The sequence below is a fragment of the Electrophorus electricus genome, chromosome 2 (assembly GCF_013358815.1).
Source record: "Electrophorus electricus isolate fEleEle1 chromosome 2, fEleEle1.pri, whole genome shotgun sequence".
Taxonomy (NCBI): domain Eukaryota; kingdom Metazoa; phylum Chordata; class Actinopteri; order Gymnotiformes; family Gymnotidae; genus Electrophorus; species Electrophorus electricus.
In genome coordinates, this window is record NC_049536.1 from 15,416,332 (window position 1) to 15,428,738 (window position 12,407).

At 41.2% G+C, this 12,407-nt stretch overlaps 3 protein-coding genes across 3 annotated transcripts in view; all 3 read right to left on the reverse strand.

Moving 5' to 3' along the window:
- lrp6 (low density lipoprotein receptor-related protein 6) overlaps positions 1-1,078 on the reverse strand; it is a 47,563-nt gene extending 46,485 nt beyond the window's left edge. The window contains exon 1 of the mRNA XM_027024261.2: positions 419-1,078. Within this exon, the coding sequence (XP_026880062.2) occupies positions 419-473 (55 nt within the window). The 5' untranslated portion in view covers positions 474-1,078. The remainder of the gene's footprint in view (positions 1-418) is intronic.
- A 2,195-nt stretch (positions 1,079-3,273) lies between these two features.
- mansc1 (MANSC domain containing 1) lies at positions 3,274-8,265 on the reverse strand. The gene is made up of 4 exons (XM_035534295.1): positions 8,127-8,265; positions 5,315-6,334; positions 4,479-4,619; positions 3,274-4,223 (listed from the first exon to the last, which is right to left on the reverse strand). The coding sequence occupies exons 2-4, from the start codon at positions 5,556-5,558 to the stop codon at positions 3,274-3,276; spliced, it is 1,335 nt and encodes a 444-aa protein (XP_035390188.1). The 5' UTR covers positions 5,559-6,334; positions 8,127-8,265.
- Positions 8,266-8,347: 82 nt separating this feature from the next.
- On the reverse strand, positions 8,348-12,375 carry c2h11orf98 (chromosome 2 C11orf98 homolog). The gene is made up of 4 exons (XM_027024262.2): positions 12,281-12,375; positions 11,714-11,838; positions 10,429-10,526; positions 8,348-9,242 (listed from the first exon to the last, which is right to left on the reverse strand). The coding sequence occupies exons 1-4, from the start codon at positions 12,314-12,316 to the stop codon at positions 9,142-9,144; spliced, it is 360 nt and encodes a 119-aa protein (XP_026880063.2). The 5' UTR covers positions 12,317-12,375; the 3' UTR covers positions 8,348-9,141.
- Between the last annotated feature and the right edge of the window lie 32 nt (positions 12,376-12,407).

A 12,407-nucleotide genomic window follows, 5' to 3' on the forward strand; every position in this document is an offset into this window, starting at 1 on the left:
AGACAATACAGCCAGAGCAGCTAACGAGGAATCCAAGCCTGGGACAGATAAAGTGACAGGAAGCTCTTTACTGTCTTATGGAAATACAGTACAACATGTTGAAAACTGTATTATTCAAGTGACAATTATTTGCAATTTAGTGGCACAACAAAGAAACAAAAAGCAAAGCGCAGCCTTGGCTAGCAATACACGCATGCATTGACCAAACCGCTGAAGCTAGAAGTTGCTTATGCGTTTGCTGCTAGCTGGATTGGGCTTTCGCAAGGGGAATAGTACAGGAATACTTCCCATGAAGCTAACCAGAATGTTCTAAGATAGCTAGCTAAAAAATACCGTGATTTCTATCAGCTGCAAGCTATCGGGCAGTAAAACATGTTTCCTAACTCCGTAAAATGAAAACAGATCAATTACAACTTACCCCGTATTTGCAAACAAAAACTACACAAAAAGAGACTCCGTAGCACGGCGCCCATCTTCCTCCGTTTTCTTGCCTCTGCCGCTCTTATTTAGCGCAGGGCTTGCATCGCTGTGTTTTGTTCCTAGCGCGGAATATATTTACTGGTCCAGTAACAGATTCCTTTATAGTTATAATGTAACCAGGATTGTTCTCCGCTCCATTCTTTCCTTCCTGCGATAAGTGGCGCTACGATTCCAAATTCTGCTGCCCGAGCGCAGCGACACGCGTCTCGCGCCGTCTCCTTCCGCCAGGAGGAAAAAACGCCAACCCTCCCCCCTTTCCCCCCATTACGTTCGTGTCTTTCTCTGGAAACACTCGACTGCCGGCTATTGTTGTAGTCGATTACATGCCTTCTCCCAAGGCGAATAGATTCTTCAAATTAAAAACGAGGGGGTGGATCATAATCATTTAGCGATACAGAAAGCGACGCTCCGGTGTCTCAAAATGGGCGAAATTCGGACATCGACCACACTTGTTTGAAAACAGGGAAACGCATTCCAACGGGACTAGTTTTTCACGGAATGATTGGTGATTCGGCTTAGAACAACATCCATCTACGACCCGAGTATGATCGCCAAGGCACTCTTTAGGGAACCTCATCTGACAACTGTAGTGCAGCCTCAGTGTTTATGGTAGATTCCTAGCGCGTATATATGTGCTGCCTTAATAAAAGAAAGTTTGTGCATTGCTGTACATTCGGTTAGCAATGATGCCGTAATAGCGCTGGCTCATTTGCAAACCCTGTAAGGCAAACTGGTAGATTTTTGTGAGGTGAAATAAAATAATTTTAAAAAGCAAGTGCAATCATGGATAGTACCGTCAGCTCGGAATTAACCTCAGCACAAGTGCTTTTTTGTTGACGCGCGTTTTACGTAATTTCGTATGAAAACTACAGAACGAAAATAACGATCAGTCCGGCAAAACCGGGAAAATGTAATCAGATAGTGATGCGACTGCTTAACTAACTACTGATGGCAAATGAGATTTAACCTGAACACAACCGTGACCCATCGCGATCATATATAGCCTGGTTGCAAAGTTCTTGTAACTGCTAAAATAAAACTGCCTTTCAAAGGACAATAAAATATTTGGATAGAGTATCATGGAAAAGGACGATTTTTTTACTAAAAAGTAGCTATATGTCATAGATTCTACCTGTAAATCAGTGCTAGTCCTGCGCCTATCACGCGTAAATCGTTAAATCACACAATTTGTCTAACATTTTAAATACAATATTTGTAATTTTTTCTCTTTCATCTCACTAGTGCTATTATTATTGGTTTCAGATTAAACTAGGAACAGCAAAAACTAGATAGGCTACATATATCTCTGCTAAAGACTCAAAACTGTCATGGATTTTTTTTTTTTTAAATAATCAGGCAACTATACATTTTGGAGTTGAGTTAGTGTTTTGCAAAGCCATTTTAACCCAAGCAACCTTTATTCAAAGGTTAACATTTTATTTGTTTTTGCAAGAGAAAATGTTCCTACATTAATTTCAAATTGTTGAAAATAGCAGTTCACAAGACCAAACCATTAACATCAACATACACTGCTATAAAATATAAAAGCAATTCAAGAGAAAAGGATTTGTGCAACTAAATTAATTTGGCTCCTTAAAAATGTAATGCAGCGCAAAAGGTGGCCGCACTGCATGTCAATATATTGTATAAATAATCAACTGAGTGACTTCTGCCACCTTGTGGTCAATAATCGCAATAAACCAATTAAGAAATCGCACTCTTACGCAGCATGTTCTCATGTTAGTTCTCTACCACAGACCACCTCATTAACTTATAATGGCACTCACGCTCACGCGTGCACACACACACACCTACGTATTAATAAAGTATTCATATGAAAATAGTGCACAGCCAATATAATGCATCCCTAACTATTAGTATTCATTTAGAATGCATGTAGATAAAATAGAAGTGCACCTCAATGTGAACTTTGCATCAGTCAATGGGTTTCCTGTGGATAGGTGCAATAAATAGAGTGTAAGGAAAGAAAAGCTAGAGAGACATACAGCATTACAATAAGAAGTTTGAACATTAGTGGTTTGAATTAAGGGAACTATTTTGACCATATGCAGTTATAAAGGTGCTTTTAGTATGTTCAGAGAACAGAACCAACCTTAAGCATATTCTGACTTCCACATTTATTAGTAGTCAGTGGCACAGGCATGACCCAGTCAAATCTGTCCCAACCAAGAACATCACAGGAGTATGTTTAATCAAAAAAACAAAAAAACAAATGAATCAGCTCTGATTTGCATTTTAAATAATTTGCCCAGTACAGGTCTCACTGCTAGCATGGTTTAATTACATACCTATATTTAACTAAAACTTTGTAGAAACAGGTCAAGACAATGGAACGAATGAAGCCTCTTAAAGGATTGGTTACCCAGCTATCCTGCTACACCTTCACTTTTGATTACAATTTGTTCATTTGACTTCCCCTCTGTAATCACTGTGAAATGTTAAACCAATATATGGGGTCTCATCAATGTCTTGCCGTAGCAGTGGATGTCCATGTGTACATTAGTCCTTAATTCTCAATTTTGAGGCTTCCTGAGTTCATTGTATTGCTCTTCATTCAAGTGTCAACCCTTGCTTTCATGCTCAGTCTCCATCTTGTATTGTACAGTTATCACACCTTATGTAGAGGAACAAATCTCCCCCACCCAAAAGACCTAAGTATCAAAATACAGTATTTTTGTTCCAGTGAGTGGATAGGGGGAAAAATAAATACATTTTCAAATTTAACAAGATTGTCTCTTTGTTCTTCTGGTTATTAGTAAGTTTGGTCAGGCTTCAGATCTCGTAGTGCAGGTCATTGAGCTCTAATCTAGTGTAATGTCTCCTGTCGAAAGACTCCACAGCCTTGCGGCCCACGATGGCTAGGAGTAGCGTGAGGAAGATAAGAGTGACCACCACCACCACCACCAGGCTGTTCTTCCAAACTGACTGGCTCCGTGGGGCCTTACCTGGGCCGGAGCCAGCTGTTGAAGGCTTCAGAGTGTCAGGCCCCAAGGCCTTGTTCTTCAGATCATTCTCTGTTCCTACAACTACTACAGTTGTCCTTTCTGCGGTAGCTGTGGTGGTGGTAGTTGTGGTAGTGGTGGTAGAAGGCATAGTAGAAGGTGTGGTAGTAGTTGCAGTAGTGATAGTGGTGGTGGTGCTGGTGGTGGTTGAAGTAGTAGTTGGAGCAGTGGTGGTTGTTGGTTTCTGAGTGGCAGTGGTGGTTGGTATGGTTTTGGTGGAAATCTCAACTGTTTTGGCATTGGGTCTGCCGGCATGGGCTTCTGGTCGTTTCAGCGGCCTGCTGGATTTCGCAGGCACCTGATGTGGCTGGGGCGGTTTTGGTGGTAGTGTAGGTGATAAAGTTGTTGAAGTTACTGCTGTGGTTGTACTGCTGACTTGTGTCTTTGTTGTTGCGGTAGTCACTATTGTAGCAACAGGCATGGAAGGCATGGTTACAACAGGCATTGTGACCAGGACAACAGCAGACTCACGAGTAGCAAGAGCATTGGTTGTCTTTGTTGTAACTTCAGTGGTGGTGGTCATGGGCAAGGTGGTGGTTGTGGTAGTTGTAGTGGGTGGTGTGGTGCTTGTCATCGTCGGGGGCTGGGTTGTGGTGGTTGCTAGGGGTGGCTGTGTGACTGTGGCTATCGTGGCTTTTGGGCTTACGGTCGCTGAGGTGGATTGAGTAGTCGTGGGTTGTTTTGTTGGAGGATTTCCTTTCACAGCAGGATGTGTCAAGCCTTGTAAAAAATAAGTTCATAAAGCCATAAAACATAATCCACCCACAGAAGAATCACCAACAAACTGATATAACTGAACAGATAAGAAGAGCATTTTACCTAGCTAACAAAGTTACTCACTGACATCCCTCCAAAAACTTGTATCAGTTATAAAACTGTAAAACATAGACTACTCATAATGCAATTTTTATTAAATACCGAAGACAAAGGGCATAAGAGCATCTTTTCTGAAAGCTTTTGGTGACAAAAATCTACCTTTAAAAATGTCATAAGTGTTGATCCCCGGATTGGCCACCATCAGTGGGCAGTCGTGTTCAGTCTCGCAGTGAAACAGGTAGCAGTTCTCAGCGCCATCTTTGCTTGATGGCTTATACACAACCATATTACACTTTATACCTGCAAGAAAGAGATACATATGGAGCTATTGCAGGCCACTGGGGTACCAGATCCATCTTAAAAACATAAATAAATTTTGATTGAACTTTAGATTACCATCTTAATTAGGCCTTGATTCCTTCTAACAAAATGCCTGATTCTTAAAGCTATGCACTTTATGTACAACCAAGGACAGTTGGCTATAAACAGATTAGAAATAAGTAAATGTCACCCTGAAAATGTTGTGGCTACATCTTTAATATGAAAGAATAAAAAGGACATTAAAATCCTGGATGCATCAGTCACAACCAGCGGTATAAAAATTTGGGTTTAAACAGTTTAAACACTTCAAATCTTACATGGCTTTGTATTACTCACTTGATTCTGCTAATTAAGGCTACCTGAATCTAGACAGCCTGAACAAAATACTTGGGTAGACCATTGCTTTCTGAACATGAACTCTTCAACTTAGGGCATTATGAAGTTGTGACTCACTGATCACATACACCTTGAATAAGAATACGAGTAAGAATCTGAAAAATGAATATGAATGAACATGCCAGTAAACCGATCTTTTAACAGCACTCATCCATGTTTAGCAAAATCAAAGCCCTCCGCTGTCGCCTCTCGTCAAAAAAACAAAAAAACAAACCTCAGATGAAATGTGCCTCTGTCACAGACAGAGAGCAGCCTCTGCTGGGCTCTTAGCGACCTACCTGGCTTCACTTCTTCCGAGCAGCAGGCCAGGACACAGTCCCTCTCAGCCGCCTCCACCCTGGCATCCATTGTGGCCCCGTTCCCGTTCAGCGCTACGTGTACGTTGACGATGGCGTCTCGGTGCTGCCTGGAGTAACACGTCTCTCCGTCAATGGCTGAGGTGATGCCGTCGGCCTGGAGGAAGAGCAGAGCGGCGAGGAGCAGCACAGCCCCCCAGCCGGGGCCTCTCCGGGCCAGGGACATGGCTTTGGGGCTCAGGAGATCCAGAGGCTTCTCGGGGTCAGCAGAGTCCTTCTGGGATTGGTCAGAGATTTTTTAAAGAGGGCTTAAACTCACAGGGCCCATTTTCTGGGTGTGGATTTAGCCCAACCTAGTACCAGATGCAACTGCAGATCCAATGGTGAAACACCATAGCAAATTCTGTTTAGTCTAAGTCTGGATTAGGATTAGTCTAAATCTGTGAACTGGCACCCAGAGTTTAACTCTCTTTGCTTAAACTCTCAGCAAGTGCTTGAAGTTGATAAACTGGTTGATACTGAAGGTCTAATGTTCCCTTTGTCTTAGCATATGCACTGTACAAAACAGGAGTCCTTCACGATCAGGCCCAGCTCTATTTATGGCTGATTCCTTGATTCTTTTTCTCTCTTCATGATCTTTTATGGTTCCACAGAGCAACGAGCACCAGCTACAACATAGTTCCAACTCATTCTAAATGTACAGAATATTTAAGTACATTCTAGTACTTTAATACTTCAAGCACATTTTTCAATGTTGGATCAGAGTAATATCACATTATTTCTACTTTTAATCAAATGAAGGATTAGTGTGCAACATAGCAATCCTTATAATTTCAGTATCTTCTTAGAAATGTAAATCTAATAGAACTAAAATAATTTCAGAACTGAGGTACTGACCAGTGCGTTGTATGTGCAGGTAAAACTCCATCAGACGGTCTCAAGTCCTTTGGGTCCACCGTTCATGTACACTCCTTTATCTCGGTAGAACCTTGCACCTTTTTTCTGGAACACATTTCATGTTATCTTAAATACTTATTATCGCGTAATACTTGTGTCGTAACTAGCTAATTATTTATAAGCATAGTTTTTTTTTCCTTTTACTGTGCCTTCATCATCATGTTTCTAATTCAGATTGTAAAAAATAAAGCCACTGCAGGACTGATGTCTTATGGATGAATGGACAAATGACATGTTTTATGTTTTCTACAAATGTGGGTTTGTATTCTGAAACTGATGCACTGGTCTTAAAACAACTGGTGGGTTGTTTTTACATTATCAGAGTGCTGGCATGGCAACCAATGACATCAGTGAACTCCAGATGCTACCATAGAGAGGACTAGTACATTTTTGCAGACACCAGCCATTTTATTAGGAACACTTTGTGCGGGTAGAGTTCAGACTCCTCTACTGTCATGCACAGTTTGTTAGCCATCCTCTAGTCCTGATACAGGGGTCAGCTGTGGAACAGAGTACTGCCCGGATCAGGTCAACATACGCAACCACATTGCTATAAAATTACTGGTAATACAATCTTGAATTTGTTCTCTGTGGTCAGAAACTGACCAGTAATTACTGGGCTGAGGAGTTTCTGACCAGTTGTGTACGTGAACAGGTATGTGACTGTACAGTAATAAAATATGCTTAGATTATAGGTGCATTTCATGAAGTGACCCGTGAGTCTAGGGATGAAATCAATATAACGGATGAAGTGTGAACCGTTTAAGTCATGTGCGATCCTGGTGATCCACCGTCCTGCCGTTTAGTTCTATCCCTAATCTAACACGCTTCATCCAGTCAATCATGGTCTTCAGCAGGTTCTTAATATTAAGACAACGTGTGCTAGATTAGTGTTGGAAAAAACCTTGCAAAACGGTAGATCACCAGAACCGGAGCTGGGCACCACTGGTATATATGTGTGATGATGTTACAAGATTTTAAACCTTTGGAAATAAAACATGCCACCGCGTCATGAACGATTGCAAAATCTACGCAATACGCGTATAATTCTATTAGCTACGGTGTCCTTTTTAGTTTAACAGACGCGTACTGCAGGGTTTACTGTATACTGCCAAACTTCGACAAAATCACAGCTGGCAAAATATAACGAAGGCCTGGAGGTACTAAGACAGCTGATGTGCATCTAAAATCGAGTATCGTCCAAGAGGAGCAAGACGATATTGTGATGCAGCCCTAATCAGATATTCCAAAAGCCAAGTGAGGCTCCGTGTATTCCCAAAAAACATGGACTGAGTGGTTATTTAAAAGTTATAACAACCTAGGCTCATAAGACAGCGGACATGCAAGTCTTGTGGACAGCTTAAATAGAACATTTTTCTAAAATTATTTTTCGGTATCATTTAGCTCCTACATTCACCGTCAAAATAGCTCGTAGGAATATGACCCAAACAACTTGTTCATCTAACAAATGGTCGTGGGCAGGTTATGCAAATTTGTACATCTCAAAATAAACCGCCGTTTTCGTGGAGCTTCTTAGGACGTTCACACGGACTTGTCGCCTAAAATGGTGTCTACGATCACGAAATCATTTTGAAAGTTATCACAAAATTCTCTTCACGAATCAATGCACAATTAAAACGGTTAAAATACACAAGACGAGGCTTTTCCTACAATTGCTCCGCGTTCTCTCACGACGGAGTCTCGCTGGTTCGTGTTTTGTACACAATAGAACGTAAGCTGTATGACAGGGCGCCGAGCAATTAGACCAACATCTAGCATTATACAAATAAACGCACATTAGCCGTCAATGCATTAATGAACGGATTCTTTTACCTACCATTAGAGACTAATACGCAGTGTCTCAAAGGCGGCTCTTAGGCTTTTGCAGGGGTCCTTGCGCTCCCTGAGTATGACCCATTTTTGTCTCTTTGTCCTCCGCGCGACTAGTGAAGCGATGACGATACACGTCTGCTCATACCCCGTATTTACCAAACCAATCAAGCCAAACTACAATTACGAAATCAAAGGATGAATTAACATTGGTGAAGAACGTTGGCATGTACTGTGGCGATTTTATTTAAATAATTTGTGAATACAAAGCCCCTAATCAGACAGTGCTGAATTAGTGCAATTTCCGATGGGCTTTATTCAGATAAACATTTAAGATATCCCAAACAAGATTGAGAAAAACATGAAGCCGGGGTGGGGGGGAGGGGGGCAATTCACCAACATGACAGAACTGCCATCTACTCTGCTTATTTCTCCTTGTCAGCTTTATAATCTTTACTCTCATGAACTGCTGTTGATTCTCCCAATATAAAGATCTTCCTGTTCCATCCTTTCATAAAGGTCACAGAAAATGAAGGCACACCAAAATAAAAGCAATATGAAGGTAAAAAGGAGATTTAAGGCTGGTGGATTAACAGATATCACACATTTCAAATCACTTCAGTGGGTGATGTGAGAATGATCAGTTTCAAAGAATTAAAATGAACTCATACACATCAAGCCATAACTGGGCTATTCTAGGAGGTTTTGGAAAAATGTAGATATGTAGAAAAATACAGCATAGCAGCATTAAATAAAATTTTGTAACGTGTGCTATAATTGCAATTAAGCTGTATGACAAGTGTGTACAACACTCAAGACAAGTGTGCACACGCACGCGCACAAAGAGTGAGAACCTTTTAAACCAACTGCCGTAAAGGTTATACTACTGCCGTTCGGCTGATATTTGGACGCACAATGAAGTCAGCATTCCGTACCACTCTCTCACCCTTAATAACAAATGACCTTATATCAGTTCATTTTGCCAGGCACAAGAAGGCACCGCAACTTCCAGTAAAGTTAACTTATTCCACATCCAGCATTTCCACATCAGCAGACGAGCTGCCATTTTTCTTTTGCTTCCGCTGCCGTGGTGCGGACGTCCTCTTCTTCGTTTCCATTTCCACTACAGAAAGGAAAAGGCAACAGTTAGTCATCAGATCGGTGCAGGAACTACCAAGCACTTTAGGCAGTGGGGATGTGGGGAGAGGGCGTTCTGACCACTCTGTGAGGAAAAACACACCTCAAGAATCAATATGGATTTCTCCAAGAGCTTACGAAGACTGAGAATTATATACTATCTAAAATATCTGCTGAACCTTCATGGAAGGATGTGAGGAGTAAGAGAGTTTGAACCTGGTAATCAATTCATTAAATAATTCAAAAGAGTAAATAACTTTTGCCATAATGTTTGTTTACATATGGGGCATGGTAACACCAAACCTTGCATCGGTACTCACTAGTTATTTTCAAACACTTGGAATGTAGTGACTTTGCAGTCAGAACAGTCTGCTCTGCCTCCAAGCCCATTGAGTTTGCCTTGTATCCATATTCATTTAGTTCAACATCAGACATTTTAAAGACCTGCAGATATGCTCAAACTTTGACCCCAATTGACACCAGGCAATCTTACAAAAATAGTATTGCTTGTGGTCACAAGCATGGCAAAACATTTCAGTGTCTTCTTTATTCCATAAGAGCCAATGGATCTTTATTTATTTTTGATCAAATGCTTTGGACAGAACTGATAGTAGGCTGTATGAGTGTTACCCTGAGACTATAAAAACTGCTTTTTACCTCCTACTATCATGGTAGTAATTGAGATGATGACAGCTCACCTGTACATATCTAAGTTACAGAGGCTAAGTTCATTTCAGTTTAAAAAATAACAGGTATATCCCTTCTTACCATCCAACCAACACAGAACAGAGGTATAGAATATCACTATGGACTGCCACGCCATCAATGTCAGCGCCAGTGCACAATTTTCGCACATCTGACCCTGAAAACCAATACACCACGGTGGATGATGAAGATTAATTATCAATACGGAGAGGGGGCGAAAATGCAAAATGTAAAAAAGTTCAACGTAGACGCCAGCATTGAGTTGCAACCCCCACTGAACAAGAATCCTGCCGACAGATTCCAGAGGAGGTCTCCAGTCCTCCACCTGCAAAGCTTCATGGCGCAAAACAATATGGACCAAGTCCTAGTGAGCAGGTCACAGTCTTGGTATGCAAGCGAAAGTTAATCCCCATGATACATGGCACCCCCTCGAAAGCTACGCAGTACTCTGCACCAGAATTAACTACCTTCCATGCTTGACTTCTCCTTCTCCATATACTGCTGTTGCTTGAGCAGTTTTCTCTTCTTCTTTCCTGACAGGGTGATGTTTGCCCTGGAGCTGGTGCTGGACGGGACAGGAGAACACTCACATGACTCTCATGTAAGATTAATACTCAACGCATTACGATGCACATGCCAAACCTGCTGCTACATGTGCTCCCTGGGAATTACTAAGCCCTAGGACACATTTCTGTAAAGTCAAAATGACATTTTTAAAAATACAGCATAAAATGAAATGAAAGGTTGTTAAAAGATTAAGTAACTAAGTTACAAGTACAAAGATGAATGGCAGTTATCAGGTTCAGCTAGAAAAGATCAGAGGTAATAGAGGTCTAGACTCTAGGACAGGGTCAAAAAAAGTCAGTCCCTGTACTTGTGCAGCAGTCACAAAACTGTGGAATTCTTTACTCTTTCAAGGGTAGCAGACCCCTGGCAAACAGGCACAGTGGTGACAATTCAAAGCTCACAGTTTAGTCACAATTCAGTCACTAGCTACAGTTTCTAAAATCTTGAAATGCATTCTATTAGCACTGTAAATACTGTAGGTCTGTCCAGGGCTGGCATACATAGATGCATAACCTGATGTAAGAAGCAACTGAAATGGCCCCTGAAGAGCCATTTTCCTACATTTGGACATTTTCATGTTTGGAGAAAGCTAGGAAATGTCTTCAGTTCTCAATATCTGTTGCCAAGTGTTAAACATGGCCATGGATTCATAATGGTACAAGTCTCAAATTGGGAGTTATTTGGACTGATGGTAGTATAATAACCCAAGAACATGCTATTTTAGTGGACTAGGTACACTTCTTGGTGCAAATGCTCTTCGCTCATGATGTTCCTCAGATGATTAAGCTCTCATGAACACTACTAAAAATTGAAAAACAATGTCATGAACATCAAACTGTCAACATGGGCAAATAAATCACCAAGTCTAAATAGCATTTACATTTATGGTATTTAGCTGATGCTTTTATCCAAAGTGACTTACAATTATGATTAAATACAACCTGAGCAAGTGAGGGTTAAGGGTCTTGCTCAGGGGTCAAACAATAGCATCCTTCTGCTTAGTAGTCGAGTATCTTTACCACTGAGCAGCATATTAAACCTTTATGGGAGGTTCTAGAGTGAATCTGAATTTGTTTCGTTGATTTCTATCTCCTTCTTCCCTCCACCATCACACACAATCTTAAAAGTGAGTCCAGCTTCACACGAATTTAACATGTTTGCCCCTCTTTGCTTAAATTCACGAACCTCCTCTTCTTCAGGTGGTGTTTTGTGATGAGGCCTTCGTCCACTACTGCTCCGACAATGCGATGCTTCTTCCTTTTCTGTTTTGATAGAAGCCTCCGCCTCTTGAAGAGCTTCTTCCCCAATTCCTGTTTGATAACCGCAAACGGACTGAATAGGTGTACTTGTACAGCTGGTCAAACTGATTACAGCTCGTGTAGTTCAGAAGACTCAGGAATGGATTTCTGCTTGGGCAATTACTGTGATGCTGCATGTGCAGTTTGGTCGGGGTGTCCAAATTGTTTAGTGAAATTGTTTAGTAAAGGATCTAAAAGAAAGCCGCAACTTTTGCAATGTAGCTTGCTATACTAGCTACAGTTTGGTTTTTGTTTGAAAATTCACTGCACAGTCGTTCTATTGGGATCTCTATTGCTAGAAAAGTACTTCCTTGGAATCCCCTTTGCACTGTACCTACAACAAGCAGTTGTACAAGCAGACTAGTTAGCTAGGTAGGACACGTTTAAGTCTAACTATTCCGCTAGGTAGATAGCTAAAGCAGCATCTGGATATAGAAGACAAAACATAACGTACTGTTTTTGGTCTGTTGATCTTCCCTCCTGGCGCCATGCTTGATAACAACGTGTGTATGGGTCAAACGGTATCATTTGTTTCCGGTTCACAGAAAGTACAATAAATGTAACTTCGGCATAATTTAAAT